The sequence below is a fragment of the Thalassophryne amazonica genome, chromosome 8 (assembly GCF_902500255.1).
Source record: "Thalassophryne amazonica chromosome 8, fThaAma1.1, whole genome shotgun sequence".
Classification (NCBI taxonomy): domain Eukaryota; kingdom Metazoa; phylum Chordata; class Actinopteri; order Batrachoidiformes; family Batrachoididae; genus Thalassophryne; species Thalassophryne amazonica.
Window position 1 is genome coordinate 11299708 of NC_047110.1, and position 13685 is coordinate 11313392.

The window sequence follows — 13685 nt, forward strand, 5'->3', positions numbered from 1 at the left end:
GGGGTCTCGACCTGACTCCAGTTCGTCGTCGTAACCGACTTGAGTGGGAAAATGCTCACATTCGCTGGCGTTTGGCACATTGGAGAGGTGTTCTCTTCACGGATGATGCGAAGGAGATGTGTTGCACTGCATGAGGCAAATGGTGGTCACACCAGATACTGACTGGTATCCCCCCCAATAAAACAAAACTGCACCTTTCAGAGTGGCCTTTTATTGTGGGCAGTCTAAGGCACACCTGTGCACTAATCATGGTGTCTAATCAGCATCTTGATATGGCACACCTGTGAGGTGGGATGGATTATCTCAGCAAAGGAGAAGTGCTCACTATCACAGATTTAGTTTGTTAAAAATATTTGAGGGAAATGGTGATATTGTGTATGTGGAAAAAGTTTTAGATCTTTGAGTTCATCTCATACAAAATGGGAGCAAAACCAAAAGTGTTGCGTTTATATTTTTGTTGAGTATATTAATAAAATGGATTCATTCTGTAACAGAGGCTGAGAAGTGTTCAGGAGGAGAATGATTTAGTCCCAGACTGTGGAAAAGTCGAGGAATGTACTCTATAACAGGTCCACAGCCTCTGGGCCGTGGACTGGACTGACCAATGCTGCAAAAACCCTTAAGAAGCAGGGGAACATGACTGAAATGTCCTGCTTGTGTTTTGCTGCTTATTTTCCTGGAAAAACTACATATCACAAGGAAAATTATACTCATTCACATTCATTTTATGAAAAGATTAAATCAACAACACACTGGAAACAGTTTACTGATGTTATCATGTCTTGGTCAAAGGCAAATAAACAAATAAAAGCTTGAGTGGAAATCATCATAGCAGTGAGTCAGGAGCAGCCACGGATTGAATGACGCTCCACAACGCCGCATCCAGCAGATCGCGAGTTTTGCTTTTTATGCAATAAATTTATCTGACAGATGTTGACTTGTGTTGTGAAAATCGGTGTTGCTGTCAGTACAACGATGAGTCACAAATTCACGACAATCCTTCTCCCAAGATGGCAAACAAAAATATCAAGGAAAGAAGTTTGTCGTTTGTTGGTTAACAAGAGCAAAACTCAATGAGAAAATGAAGAAACAAATGACAAATAACTTTTTTGCTGGGTCTGCAGAAAAAAGGCCCATGGACAGTGAAAGTTCATTCAGAGCTGTGGGACAGGGTGGATACATACAAACAGTTAGCGGTGACACTTGAACAATCTGCAAACTTTGGACTCACTCTGAACAATACTGAAGTCAAGTGTCTGTTCTATGGTGCTGCTGTCACCCACAGAACCAGAACTACAGCAGCACTGGATCTGCTTGAGAAGGACTGTCAGAACTGGGCCCTGACAGCTAATCTGGCCAAAACCAAATCTTCAAAAAGAAACCAGATCTCAGCGACCTTTCACTCTAGGAAACACTGCTCTTGAGCACTCTACACACTATTACTGTCTTGGCCTAAAGTGTGGTGCCTCAGGAAGTTTTAACCTGACAGCGGAAGACGAAGCACCAAGAGCTCTTTATGCAGTCAAATGGAATCTCCATCAAACACAAACTCCAATTAGAATCTGGTGCAAAACGTTTGACAGTGTGATTGTGTCAATTGCATTATATGGATGTGAGATTTGGGGTTCTCTCAGGCAGCTTGACTCCACTAGATGGGACAAAGTTCAAAGGAAAACACCCACAAATGCTTGCAGAACTGATTTAGGCAGATTCTCATTATACAAAAAAAGATCTCTAAAAGTCTGGATCCATCTGAAATCAAGCACACAGAATTCACTAAAATTTCAAGCATTTAAAACCCAACAGGTCAACCCTGAAACCAGTCCCCTTTGTCAGATAGTTCTCATGTTAACTGATACACATGTTAACCTATAATCCTCAGGCCAACACTGCTTTCCAAAGTCAAATCAGAATAAATCAACTGTGGCTTGGAACATTGTCCTCTGTGTCTGTGGTCCGTATTAGTTGCCTTTGTGGTCTGTCCTCTGTGCCTGTGGTCTGTGTTAGTTGCCTTTGTGGTCTGTCCTCTGTGTCTGTGGTCCGTGTTAGTTGCCTTTGTGGTCTGTCCTCTGTGTCTGTGGTCCGTGTTAGTCGCCTTTGTGGTCTGTCCTCTGTGTCTGTGGTCCGTGTTAGTTGCCTTTGCGGTCTGTCCTCTGTGTCTGTGGTCTGTGTTAGTGTCTGTGGTCCATGTTAGTTGCCTTTGTGGTCTGTCCTCTGTGTCTGTGGTCCATGTTAGTTGCCTTTGCAGTCTGTCCTCTGTGCCTGTGGTCTGTGTTAGTTGCCTTTGTGGTCTGTCCTGTGTGTCTGTGGTCCGTGTTAGTTGCCTTTGCGGTCTGTCCTCTGTGCCTGTGGTCTGTGTTAGTTGCCTTTGTGGTCTGTCCTCTGTGTCTGTGGTCCGTGTTAGTTGCCTTTGTGGTCTGTCTTCTGTGTCTGTGGTCCGTGTTAGTTGCCTTTGTGGTCTGTCCTCTGTGTCTGTGGTCTGTGTTAGTTGCCTTTGCGGTCTGTCCTCTGTGTCTGTGGTCTGTGTTAGTGTCTGTGGTCCATGTTAGTTGCCTTTGTGGTCTGTCCTCTGTGTCTGTGTTAGTTGCCTTTGCAGTCTGTCTGTGTCTGTGGTCCGTGTTAGTTGCCTTTGTGGTCTGTCCTCTGTGTCTGTGGTCCATGTTAGTTGCCTTTGTGGTCTGTCCTCTTTGTCTGTGGTCCGTGTTAGTTGCCTTTGTGGTCTGTGCCCTGTCTGTGTCTGTGGTTCATGTTAGTTGCCTTTGTGGTCTGTCCTCTTTGTCTGTGGTCCGTATTAGTTGCCTTTGTGGTCTGTCCTCTGTTTCTGTCATCCATGTTAGTTGCCTTTGTGGTCTGTCCTCTGTGTCTGTGGTCCCCGTTAGTTGCCTTTGTGGTCTGTCCTCTGTGTCTGTGGTCCGTGTTAGTTGCCTTTGTAGTCTGTGCCCTGTCTGTGTCTGTGGTCCGTGTTAGTTCCCTTTGTGGTCTGTCCTCTGTGTCTGTGGTCCATATTAGTTGCCTTTGTGGTCTGTGCCCTGTCTGTGTCTGTGGTTCATGTTAGTTGCCTTTGTGGTCTGTCCTCTGTGTCTGTGGTCCGTGTTAGTTGCCTTTGTGGTCGGTCCTCTGTGCCTGTGGTTCATGTTAGTTGCCTTTGTGGTCTGTCCTCTGTGTCTGTGGTCTGTGTTAGTTGCCTTTGTGGTCTGTCCTCTGTGTCTGTGGTTCGTGTTAGTTGCCTTTATGGTCTGTCCTCTGTGTCTGTGGTCCGTGTTAATTGCCTTTGTGGTCTGTCCTCTGTGTCTGTGGTCCATGTTAGTTGCCTTTGTGGTCTGTCCTCTGTGTCTGTGGTCTGTGTTAGTTTCCTTTGCGGTCTGTCTGTGTCTGTGGTCCGTGTTAGTTGCCTTTGTGGTCTGTCCTCTGTGTCTGTGGTCCGTGTTAGTTGCCTTTGAGGTCTGTCCTCTGTGTCTGTGGTCCATGTTAGTTGCCTTTGTGGTCTGTCCTCTGTGTCTGTGTTAGTTACCTTTGCAGTCTGTCTGTGTCTGTGGTCCGTGTTAGTTGCCTTTGTGGTCTGTCCTCTGTGTCTGTGGTCCATGTTAGTTGCCTTTGTGGTCTGTCCTCTTTGTCTGTGGTCCGTGTTAGTTGCCTTTGTGGTCTGTGCCCTGTCTGTGTCTGTGGTCCGTGTTAGTTGCCTTTGTGGTCTGTCCTCTGTTTCTGTCATCCATGTTAGTTGCCTTTGTGGTCTGTCCTCTGTGTCTGTGGTCCCCGTTAGTTGCCTTTGTGGTCTGTCCTCTTTGTCTGTGGTCCGTGTTAGTTGCCTTTGTGGTCTGTCCTCTGTGTCTGTGTTAGTTGCCTTTGCAGTCTGTCTGTGTCTGTGGTCCGTGTTAGTTGCCTTTGTGGTCTGTCCTCTGTGTCTGTGGTCCGTGTTAGTTGCCTTTGAGGTCTGTCCTCTGTGTCTGTGGTCCATGTTAGTTGCCTTTGTGGTCTGTCCTCTGTGTCTGTGTTAGTTACCTTTGCAGTCTGTCTGTGTCTGTGGTCCGTGTTAGTTGCCTTTGTGGTCTGTCCTCTGTGTCTGTGGTCCATGTTAGTTGCCTTTGTGGTCTGTCCTCTTTGTCTGTGGTCCGTGTTAGTTGCCTTTGTGGTCTGTGCCCTGTCTGTGTCTGTGGTCCGTGTTAGTTGCCTTTGTGGTCTGTCCTCTGTGTCTGTGTTAGTTACCTTTGCAGTCTGTCTGTGTCTGTGGTCCGTGTTAGTTGCCTTTGTGGTCTGTCCTCTGTGTCTGTGGTCCATGTTAGTTGCCTTTGTGGTCTGTCCTCTTTGTCTGTGGTCCGTGTTAGTTGCCTTTGTGGTCTGTGCCCTGTCTGTGTCTGTGGTCCGTGTTAGTTGCCTTTGTGGTCTGTCCTCTGTTTCTGTCATCCATGTTAGTTGCCTTTGTGGTCTGTCCTCTGTGTCTGTGGTCCCCGTTAGTTGCCTTTGTGGTCTGTCCTCTTTGTCTGTGGTCCGTGTTAGTTGCCTTTGTGGTCTGTCCTCTGTGTCTGTGTTAGTTGCCTTTGCAGTCTGTCTGTGTCTGTGGTCCGTGTTAGTTGCCTTTGTGGTCTGTCCTCTGTGTCTGTGGTCCGTGTTAGTTGCCTTTGAGGTCTGTCCTCTGTGTCTGTGGTCCATGTTAGTTGCCTTTGTGGTCTGTCTTCTGTGTCTGTGTTAGTTACCTTTGCAGTCTGTCTGTGTCTGTGGTCCGTGTTAGTTGCCTTTGTGGTCTGTCCTCTGTGTCTGTGGTCCATGTTAGTTGCCTTTGTGGTCTGTCCTCTTTGTCTGTGGTCCGTGTTAGTTGCCTTTGTGGTCTGTGCCCTGTCTGTGTCTGTGGTCCGTGTTAGTTGCCTTTGTGGTCTGTCCTCTGTTTCTGTCATCCATGTTAGTTGCCTTTGTGGTCTGTCCTCTGTGTCTGTGGTCCATGTTAGTTGCCTTTGTGGTCTGTCCTCTGTGTCTGTGGTCCATGTTAGTTGCCTTTGTGGTCTGTCCTCTGTGTCTGTGTTAGTTGCCTTTGCAGTCTGTCTGTGTCTGTGGTCCGTGTTAGTTGCCTTTGTGGTCTGTCCTCTGTGTCTGTGTTAGTTACCTTTGCAGTCTGTCTGTGTCTGTGGTCCATGTTAGTTGCCTTTGTGGTCTGTCCTCTGTGTCTGTGGTCCATGTTAGTTGCCTTTGTGGTCTGTCCTCTTTGTCTGTGGTCCGTGTTAGTTGCCTTTGTGGTCTGTGCCCTGTCTGTGTCTGTGGTCCGTGTTAGTTGCCTTTGTGGTCTGTCCTCTGTTTCTGTCATCCATGTTAGTTGCCTTTGTGGTCTGTCCTCTGTGTCTGTGGTCCCCGTTAGTTGCCTTTGTGGTCTGTCCTCTTTGTTTGTGGTCCGTGTTAGTTGCCTTTGTGGTCTGTGCCCTGTCTGTGTCTGTGGTCCATGTTAGTTCCCTTTGTGGTCTGTCCTCTGTGTCTGTGGTCCATGTTAGTTGCCTTTGTGGTCTGTGCCCTGTCTGTGTCTGTGGTTCATGTTAGTTGCCTTTGTGGTCTGTCCTCTGTGTCTGTGGTCCGTGTTAGTTGCCTTTTTGGTCTGTCCTCTGTTTCTGTGGTCTGTGTTAGTTGCCTTTGTGGTCTGTGCCCTGTCTGTGTCCTTGTATTAATTGTCATTGTGTTTCAGACCTGTGTCCATGTCTCTCAGTCCTGTGGTGTCCCTGTTTACACTCATTTACATCTTTGAGTTCCATGTTAGTTTTCTGCCTTTTCTTCCTTGGTTTTGTACTTAGTTATGTTGTGGTTCTCCTTTTAGTTTGATTAGTAGTATTATGATGTTTTTGGTTCTATTCACCCACGTGGCTTTTTTGAGGTTTTTTTTTACTTTCACTCGTTGGTTCATTTGTGTCAGTATTTAGTCCTGCAGGTCATATTTATAAAAATAAATATGACCTGCCTGTACTGGTGAGAGTTACACAGTTCATGTGTTCATTTGTTTCAATGTGCAGCTCACAAAATGTGTTGTTCGGATTTAGAAACACTGTGAGCCTCTGCGTGTGTGACATGTGCAGCCAATGTGGACATTCACATGTACCTAAACACACACACACAAGGTAATAAAGAGAATGATCACATTCCTAGCGTGACAGCTTGGGATTTTCCAATTTGACACAGAGTGGAGACTGGCACCTGTTGCTGCACTCACAGTGTACGTTGTCGGGATCCAAACTACAATACACACCACCAGTTCATCCACCGTCTGCAACTGTTTGCCATCAAGACAATAAAAGCAGCAAATGAGTGGATCCAGTGTGTGTGAGGATGCAGTGCACCTATAAAAGCCACCGTAGACACTGTAAATAATCTGGTACAATGATAATTGGACATGGTGCACACTTCACACTCCTGTGAAGTGATCAGCACCGATAAGAGCCTGGACACAAGCCAAGGACCACAGCCAGGTTCCTTCATGTGCTGCCAGACCTGTCCGTCAAAGTTATGTTTCCATCTGTTTCAGTGCACACCACTTATCAGATCTGGCTACGTGAGCCCAGCTTAGGGCCTTTACTGGAGACCGTTTCAGTGCAGGGTTATCAGATGGCATTAAATGAAGCTTGTTTCACTGAATTGTTGGGTATCACCCGCTCCTTTTGGTCCAAATTGTTGGGGGTTGTCTGCACTAAAGGGGAGCAAACAAGGAGCACTGACTGCTAGATGTAAGAGTGGGGCCGGGATTATGTCTGGGAAAAGAGTGGGGAAAAAAAAGAAATGGCATGGATCCCTTGCGAGCCGTTTAGCACAGCTGTTAGTAACCATCGCACTGCAGTCGACAAGAAAAAGGAAAGAAAAGGAAAGAAAATGTATGACATTGTTTTCTTGAAGCAGGCCGTGGGGACTGTTTGAGAAGGGGCATTAATATGTCAGGAGCTTTGACCGCGGCCGGCAGAACAATGCACGCCAACAGAGAGAACACAGAGACGGGACAGACATGAGCCAGTCGAGGTCAGGGTGGAAACCATGGGAAACACACTTCTACATCCACTTCCTGTTTTTGTTACAGTATAGTTTCCTTCCCCATGTGACCTGGACCATGACTGTGCATGTGTGTGTGGAGTGGAAGGCAAAGTGCTTTAACCCTGACTATAAGAAGAACAGGTTGACTGGTGCTTCACAATGAGACTGCTCGTCATGCAATCATGAAACCACAGTCGGACCACAATCAAACGCCGTGTGAACAGGTGCAGCTGGAAGCTCAGTGATGGAGCACCTTCTGGCAGATTTGACCATTCTTTATTGTAGTCAGTGTGGGGTGAATGGGGTGATGGTAATTAGCAAAATAAAAGTGTGGAAGCCTAAGGGCCCCGCCACACTCAGAGGAAGACCATGAAGACCGCACTGCATCCTGCAGAGACGTCATGCAAATGGATAAATGTGCCATTTTCAAGTCCATACTTCATTCTGACTATGTCCCTGCCATGTTCTCACAGCATTCGACACGTTCCCACTAAATTTTTACCATGTGCATGAGCACATGCATAACATATCCAGTTTCTTCTTAAAGCGTTGTTACTGCAAGCAGTCAGATTGCGCTGCACACATACCACAGACTGTGTCTGTCCTCATCAGTGCTGGGCTTCACACTGTGGTTTTTCATTCTTTCTGCAAGTTTTCTTGTGTTCACATGTAGGTTCAACAACAAACTACAGTCAGAAAAACAACTTTCCCACCAAACATGCCTGTCTCTATTACATACAAACTCAAATATACTCTGCACATGCATGTACAAGTGTGTGCAGGACACATGCTTTGAAGCAAACCTCAACTTGCACAAGGAGATAGGCAAGAATGGCTTTTTGTTTGCCTGTGGTTCAGCTTCATAAACAGTGACCTGCACATTAGTCTCACAGGCACACACACATCCTCAGCTTGACATGGCTGCTGGAAGAGTAGCTGCTAGGTACTGCTAGGTTTTACTTAATTACTACATTATCACTACACCTTTATGATCTTCTTACTGCGATTCAACCACATCCTGATTGTGAATTTTTTGAACATGTCCAAAATTAGACCATTTTTCTCCACATCCACTGAGACCTCACAACATCCTTATCTGTTTCTGTTGTGTTCCTATATATTGTACAAATGCTTACTGTGTCCACCCATTATTTACAACCCCAATTCCAATTAAGTTGGGACAATGTGTAAAATGTAAATAAAAACAGAATACAATGATTTACAAACCCTCTTCAACCTACATTCAGTTGAATACACCACAAAGACAAGATATTTAATGTTCAAACTGATAAACTTTTTTGTTTTTGTGCAAATATTTACTCATTTTGAAATGGATGCCTGCAACACATTTGAAAAAAGTTGGGACAGGGCAACAAAAGACTGGAAAAGTTGATGAATGCTCAAAGAACACCTAATTGGAAACAGGTGAGTGTCATGATTGGGTATAAAAGGAGCATCCCTAAAAGCCTTAGCCGTACACAAGCAAAGATGGGGCGAGGATCACCACTTTATGAACAACTGCGTGAAAAAATAGCCTAACAGTTCAAGAACAATGTTTCTCAACATTCAATTGCAAGGAATTTAGGGATTCCATCATCTACAGTCCATAATATAATCAGAAGATTCAGAGAATCTGGAGAACCTTCTACATGTAAGCGGCAAGGCCGCAAACCAACATTGAATGCCCGTGACCTTTGATCCCTCAGGTGGCACTGCATTAAAAACCAACATCATTGTGTAAAGGATTTTACCGCGTGGGCTCAAAAACACTTCAGAAAACCATTGTCAGTTAACACAGTTCATCACTACATCTACAAGTGCAAGTTAAAACTCTACCATGCAAAGTGAAAGCCATACATCAACAACATCTAGAAATGCCGCTGCTTTTTCTGGGCCTGAGCTCATTTGAAATGGACGGACGCAAAGTGAAAGTGTGCTGTGGTTTGATGAGTCCACATTTCAATTGTTTTTGGAAATAATGGATGTTGTGTCCTCCTGGTAAGTTAGTGCCCATGGCATGGGCAACTTACACATCTGTGATGGCACCATCAATGCTGAAAGGTACATCCAGGTTTTGGAGCAACACATGCTGCCATCCAAGCAGTGTCTTTTTCAGGGACGTCCCTGCTTATTGCAGCAAGACAATGCCAAGCCACATTCTGCACGTGTTACAACAGCGTGGCTTCGTAGTAAAAGAGTGCAGGTACTAGACTGGTCTGCCTGCAGTCCAGACCTGTTGCCCACTGAAAATGTGTGGCGCATTATGAAGCTCAAAATACGACAACAGAGACCCCGGACTGTTGAACAACTGAAGCCATAAGCAAGAATGGGAAAGAATTCCACCTACAAAGCTTCAACAATTAGTGTCCTCAGTTCCCAAACGCTTATTGAGTGTTGTTAGAAGGAAAGGTGATGTAACACAGTGGTACCCAATTCCATGGTAAACATAGCATGGAAGTGGGGTTGTATATACCAGTGTTGGGTTTAACTCATTACAAATAACATATTACATTAGTCACATTACATTTGTCTGTAACCCAGTAATGTTACATGTTACTGCTGTAAACTCAGTAATCACACTACAGTGTGTGAAAAAGAATAATTTCCCATGAACACAGCATGAACAATACAAGCCCAAACTATTGGGGTCATAAGCACCACAATAATCACCTGGAACATTACTGTGAAGTATAAGTGCATGAGGTCACTCTGTCAGGTCGTATAGAATGTGAGAACTGGACTGGCTTGCCGATAACTTTGTTTACACTCACAATGGCGGTGGAACACAGGAGAATGTTGCCATGCACATTCCAAAGGAATATTCAAGTGACGGTGCACAGTTCCATGAAGTAAATACATATTTTAAACAGTTGTCAGAAATAAACGCATGTGAGTGTTTAAATAAAAAGCCACAAATATCTTAACCATAGAAGAGCTGCAAAAATGGACCGGGAGAGAGAGAGACAGACAGACACAGAGACAGACAGACACAGAGATAGACAGACACAGAGATAGACAGAGAGAGATAGACAGACAGACACACACACACACACACACACACACACACACACACACACACACACACACACACACACACACACACACACACACACACACACACACACACACACACACACACACACAGAGATATATATAGAGAGAGATAGACAGGCAGACACACACACAGATATATATAGAGAGATAGACAAACACAGAGACAGACAGACGCAGAGATAGACAGAGATACACACACACACACACACACACACACACACACACACACACACACACACACACACACACACACACACACACACACACACACACACACACAGAGATATATATAGAGAGAGATAGACAGACAGACACACACACAGATATATATAGAGAGATAGACAGATAGACAGAGAGAGATAGACAGACACACACACAGATATATATAGAGAGATAGACAGATAGACAGAGAGAGACAGACAGACACACACACAGATATATATAGAGAGAGATAGACAGACAGACACACACACAGATATATATAGAGAGATAGACAGAGAGAGATAGACAGACAGACGCACACACACAGATATATATAGAGAGATAGACAGATAGACAGAGAGAGATAGACAGATACACACACACACACACACACACACACACACACACACACACACACACACACACACACACACACACACACACAGATAGACAGAGAGAGATAGACAGACAGACAGACACACACAAATATATATATAGAGATAGACAGAGATAGACAGACAGACAGACACACAGATATATATAGAGAGATACACACACACACACACACACACACACACACACACACACACACACACACACACACACACACACACACACACACACACACACACACACACACACACACACACAGATAGACAGACAGACACACAAATATATACACTCAACAAAAATATAAACGCAACACTTTTGGTTTTGCTCCCATTTTGTATGAGATGAACTCAAAAGATCTAAAACTTTTTCCACATACACAATATCACCATTTCCCTCAAATATTGTTCACAAACCAGTCTAAATCTGTGATAGTGAGCACTTCTCCTTTGCTGAGATAATCCATCCCACCTCACAGGTGTGCCATATCAAGATGCTGATTAGACACCATGATTAGTGCACAGGTGTGCCTTAGACTGTCCACAATAAAAGGCCACTCTGAAAGGTGCAGTTTTGTTTTATTGGGGGGGATACCAGTCAGTATCTGGTGTGACCACCATTTGCCTCATGCAGTGCAACACATCTCCTTCGCATAGAGTTGATCAGGTTGTCAATTGTTGCCTGTGGAATGTTGGTCCACTCCTCTTCAATGGCTGTGCAAAGTTGCTGGATATTGGCAGGAACTGGTACACGCTGTCGTATACGCCGGTCCAGAGCATCCCAAACATGCTCAATGGGTGACATGTCCGGTGAGTATGCCGGCCATGCAAGAACTGGGACATTTTCAGCTTCCAAGAATTGTGTACAGATCCTTGCAGCATGGGGCCGTGCATTATCCTGCTGCAACATGAGGTGATGTTCTTGGATGTATGGCACAACAATGGGCCTCAGGATCTCGTCACGGTATCTCTGTGCATTCAAAATGCCATCAATAAAATGCACCTGTGTTCTTCATCCATAACAGACGCGTGCCCATACCATAACCCCACCGCCACCATGGGCCACTCGATCCACAACATTGACATCAGAAAACCACTCACCCACACGACGCCACACACGCTGTCTGCCATCTGCCCTGGACAGTGTAAACCGGGATTCATCCGTGAAGAGAACACCTCTCCAACGTGCCAAACGCCAGCAAATGTGAGCATTTGCCCACTCAAGTCGGTTACGAGGACGAACTGGAGTCAGGTCGAGACCCCGATGAGGACGACGAGCATGCAGATGAGCTTCCCTGAGACGGTTTCTGACAGTTTGTGCAGAAATTCTTTGGTTATGCAAACCGATTGTTTCAGCAGCTGTCCGAGTGGCTGGTCTCAGACGATCTTGGAGGTGAACATGCTGGATTTGGAGGTCCTGGGCTGGTGTGGTTACACGTGGTCTGCGGTTGTGAGGCTGGTTGGATATATTGCCAAATTCTCTGAAACGCCTTTGGAGACGGCTTATGGTAGAGAAATGAACATTCAATACACGAGCAACAGCTCTGGTTGACATTCCTGCTGTCAGCATGCCAATTGCACGCTCCCTTAAATCTTGCGACATCTGTGGCATTGTGCTGTGTGATAAAACTGCACCTTTCAGAGTGGCCTTTTATTGTGGGCAGTCTAAGGCACACCTGTGCACTAATCATGGTGTCTAATCAGCATCTTGATATGGCACACCTGTGAGGTGGGATGGATTATCTCAGCAAAGGAGAAGTGCTCACTATCACAGATTTAGACTGGTTTGTGAACAATATTTGAGGGAAATGGTGATATTGTATATGTGGAAAAAGTTTTAGATCTTTGAGTTCATCTCATACAAAATGGGAGCAAAACCAAAAGTGTTGCGTTTATATTTTTGTTGAGTGTATATAGAGAGATAGAGAGATAGACAGATAGATACACACACACACACACACACACACACACACACACACACACACACACACACACACACACACACACACACACACACACACACACACACACACACACACACACACACACACACAAAAACAGATAGACAGAGAGAGATACACACACACACACACACACACACACACACACACACACACACACACACACACACACACACACACACACACACACACACACACACACACACACACACACACACACACACACACACACACACACACACAAAGATAGACAGAGAAAGATAGACAATAATGAAAATGATGCTGGGTGTGACGCTTTTTTTTTTAACCAGGTGTGTGTGGCTGCATTCGCTGTATTTATTAAGTTCAGTGCAGCGTTGCATGACTCCTAGTGTGTTGTGTGTCTGATTTTAATCTTAAATTGCTGCTCTTTTGTAATGTTACAGGTTTTAGCTGCATTCAAAAATTCCAAGGCCTACACAATGGGAAACTTGAGTTTGAAACCTTGTGTGGAAAAGTCTCTGCTCTGCAGCAGTGGTACTGAATAGGACAATTAATCAATGCAGACCAAATCTACACATGCTGTTTTGTAAGCGGCTGTGACCTCTGACCTGCATTGCACCATAGCAGAACTTGAGCTGTGACCTTTGTTTTGGTGTATCTGATGTTGTTCAGAGTGACAGTCTCCTCTATGACAAACTGTTAACAGCTGACAACATAAACGCGGAATGCTTTGCTGGTTCACCAAACGATCTGTCTCACCTTGAGCTCCACGATGCTCTTGTTGTCTTTGGATGTGAGTTTAGGGTCCTGGAAGAGGGGGTCATCAACATAGACCAGGTCCCACTGTGAGGTGTGGAAGCCATCCAGGACAAAATACACTTTGGTGACTATTGGTCGCTGCAGCCCCAGTTTGGCCAGTGAGGGTGTCGTGCACTGGATGGAGGTGCCGTTCTCACCGTACACACAGCTCTGGAGGACAGACGGAGCGAAGAACACAAACATTAAATGAAACAACACAGCCAGGCTTTACAGTATACTGAGATACTGCATCACTATCATGATTAGAACTGCTCCAAGTCCTGATTCTGAAACCAACATGTGTGTTTTT

At 45.2% G+C, this 13685-nt stretch overlaps 1 protein-coding gene across 1 annotated transcript in view; it reads right to left on the reverse strand.

The window, feature by feature from the left end:
* Positions 1-13685, reverse strand: part of met (MET proto-oncogene, receptor tyrosine kinase) — a 258333-nt gene that overhangs the window by 57327 nt on the left and 187321 nt on the right. The window contains exon 12 of the mRNA XM_034175737.1: positions 13337-13546. Within this exon, the coding sequence (XP_034031628.1) occupies positions 13337-13546 (210 nt within the window). The remainder of the gene's footprint in view (positions 1-13336; positions 13547-13685) is intronic.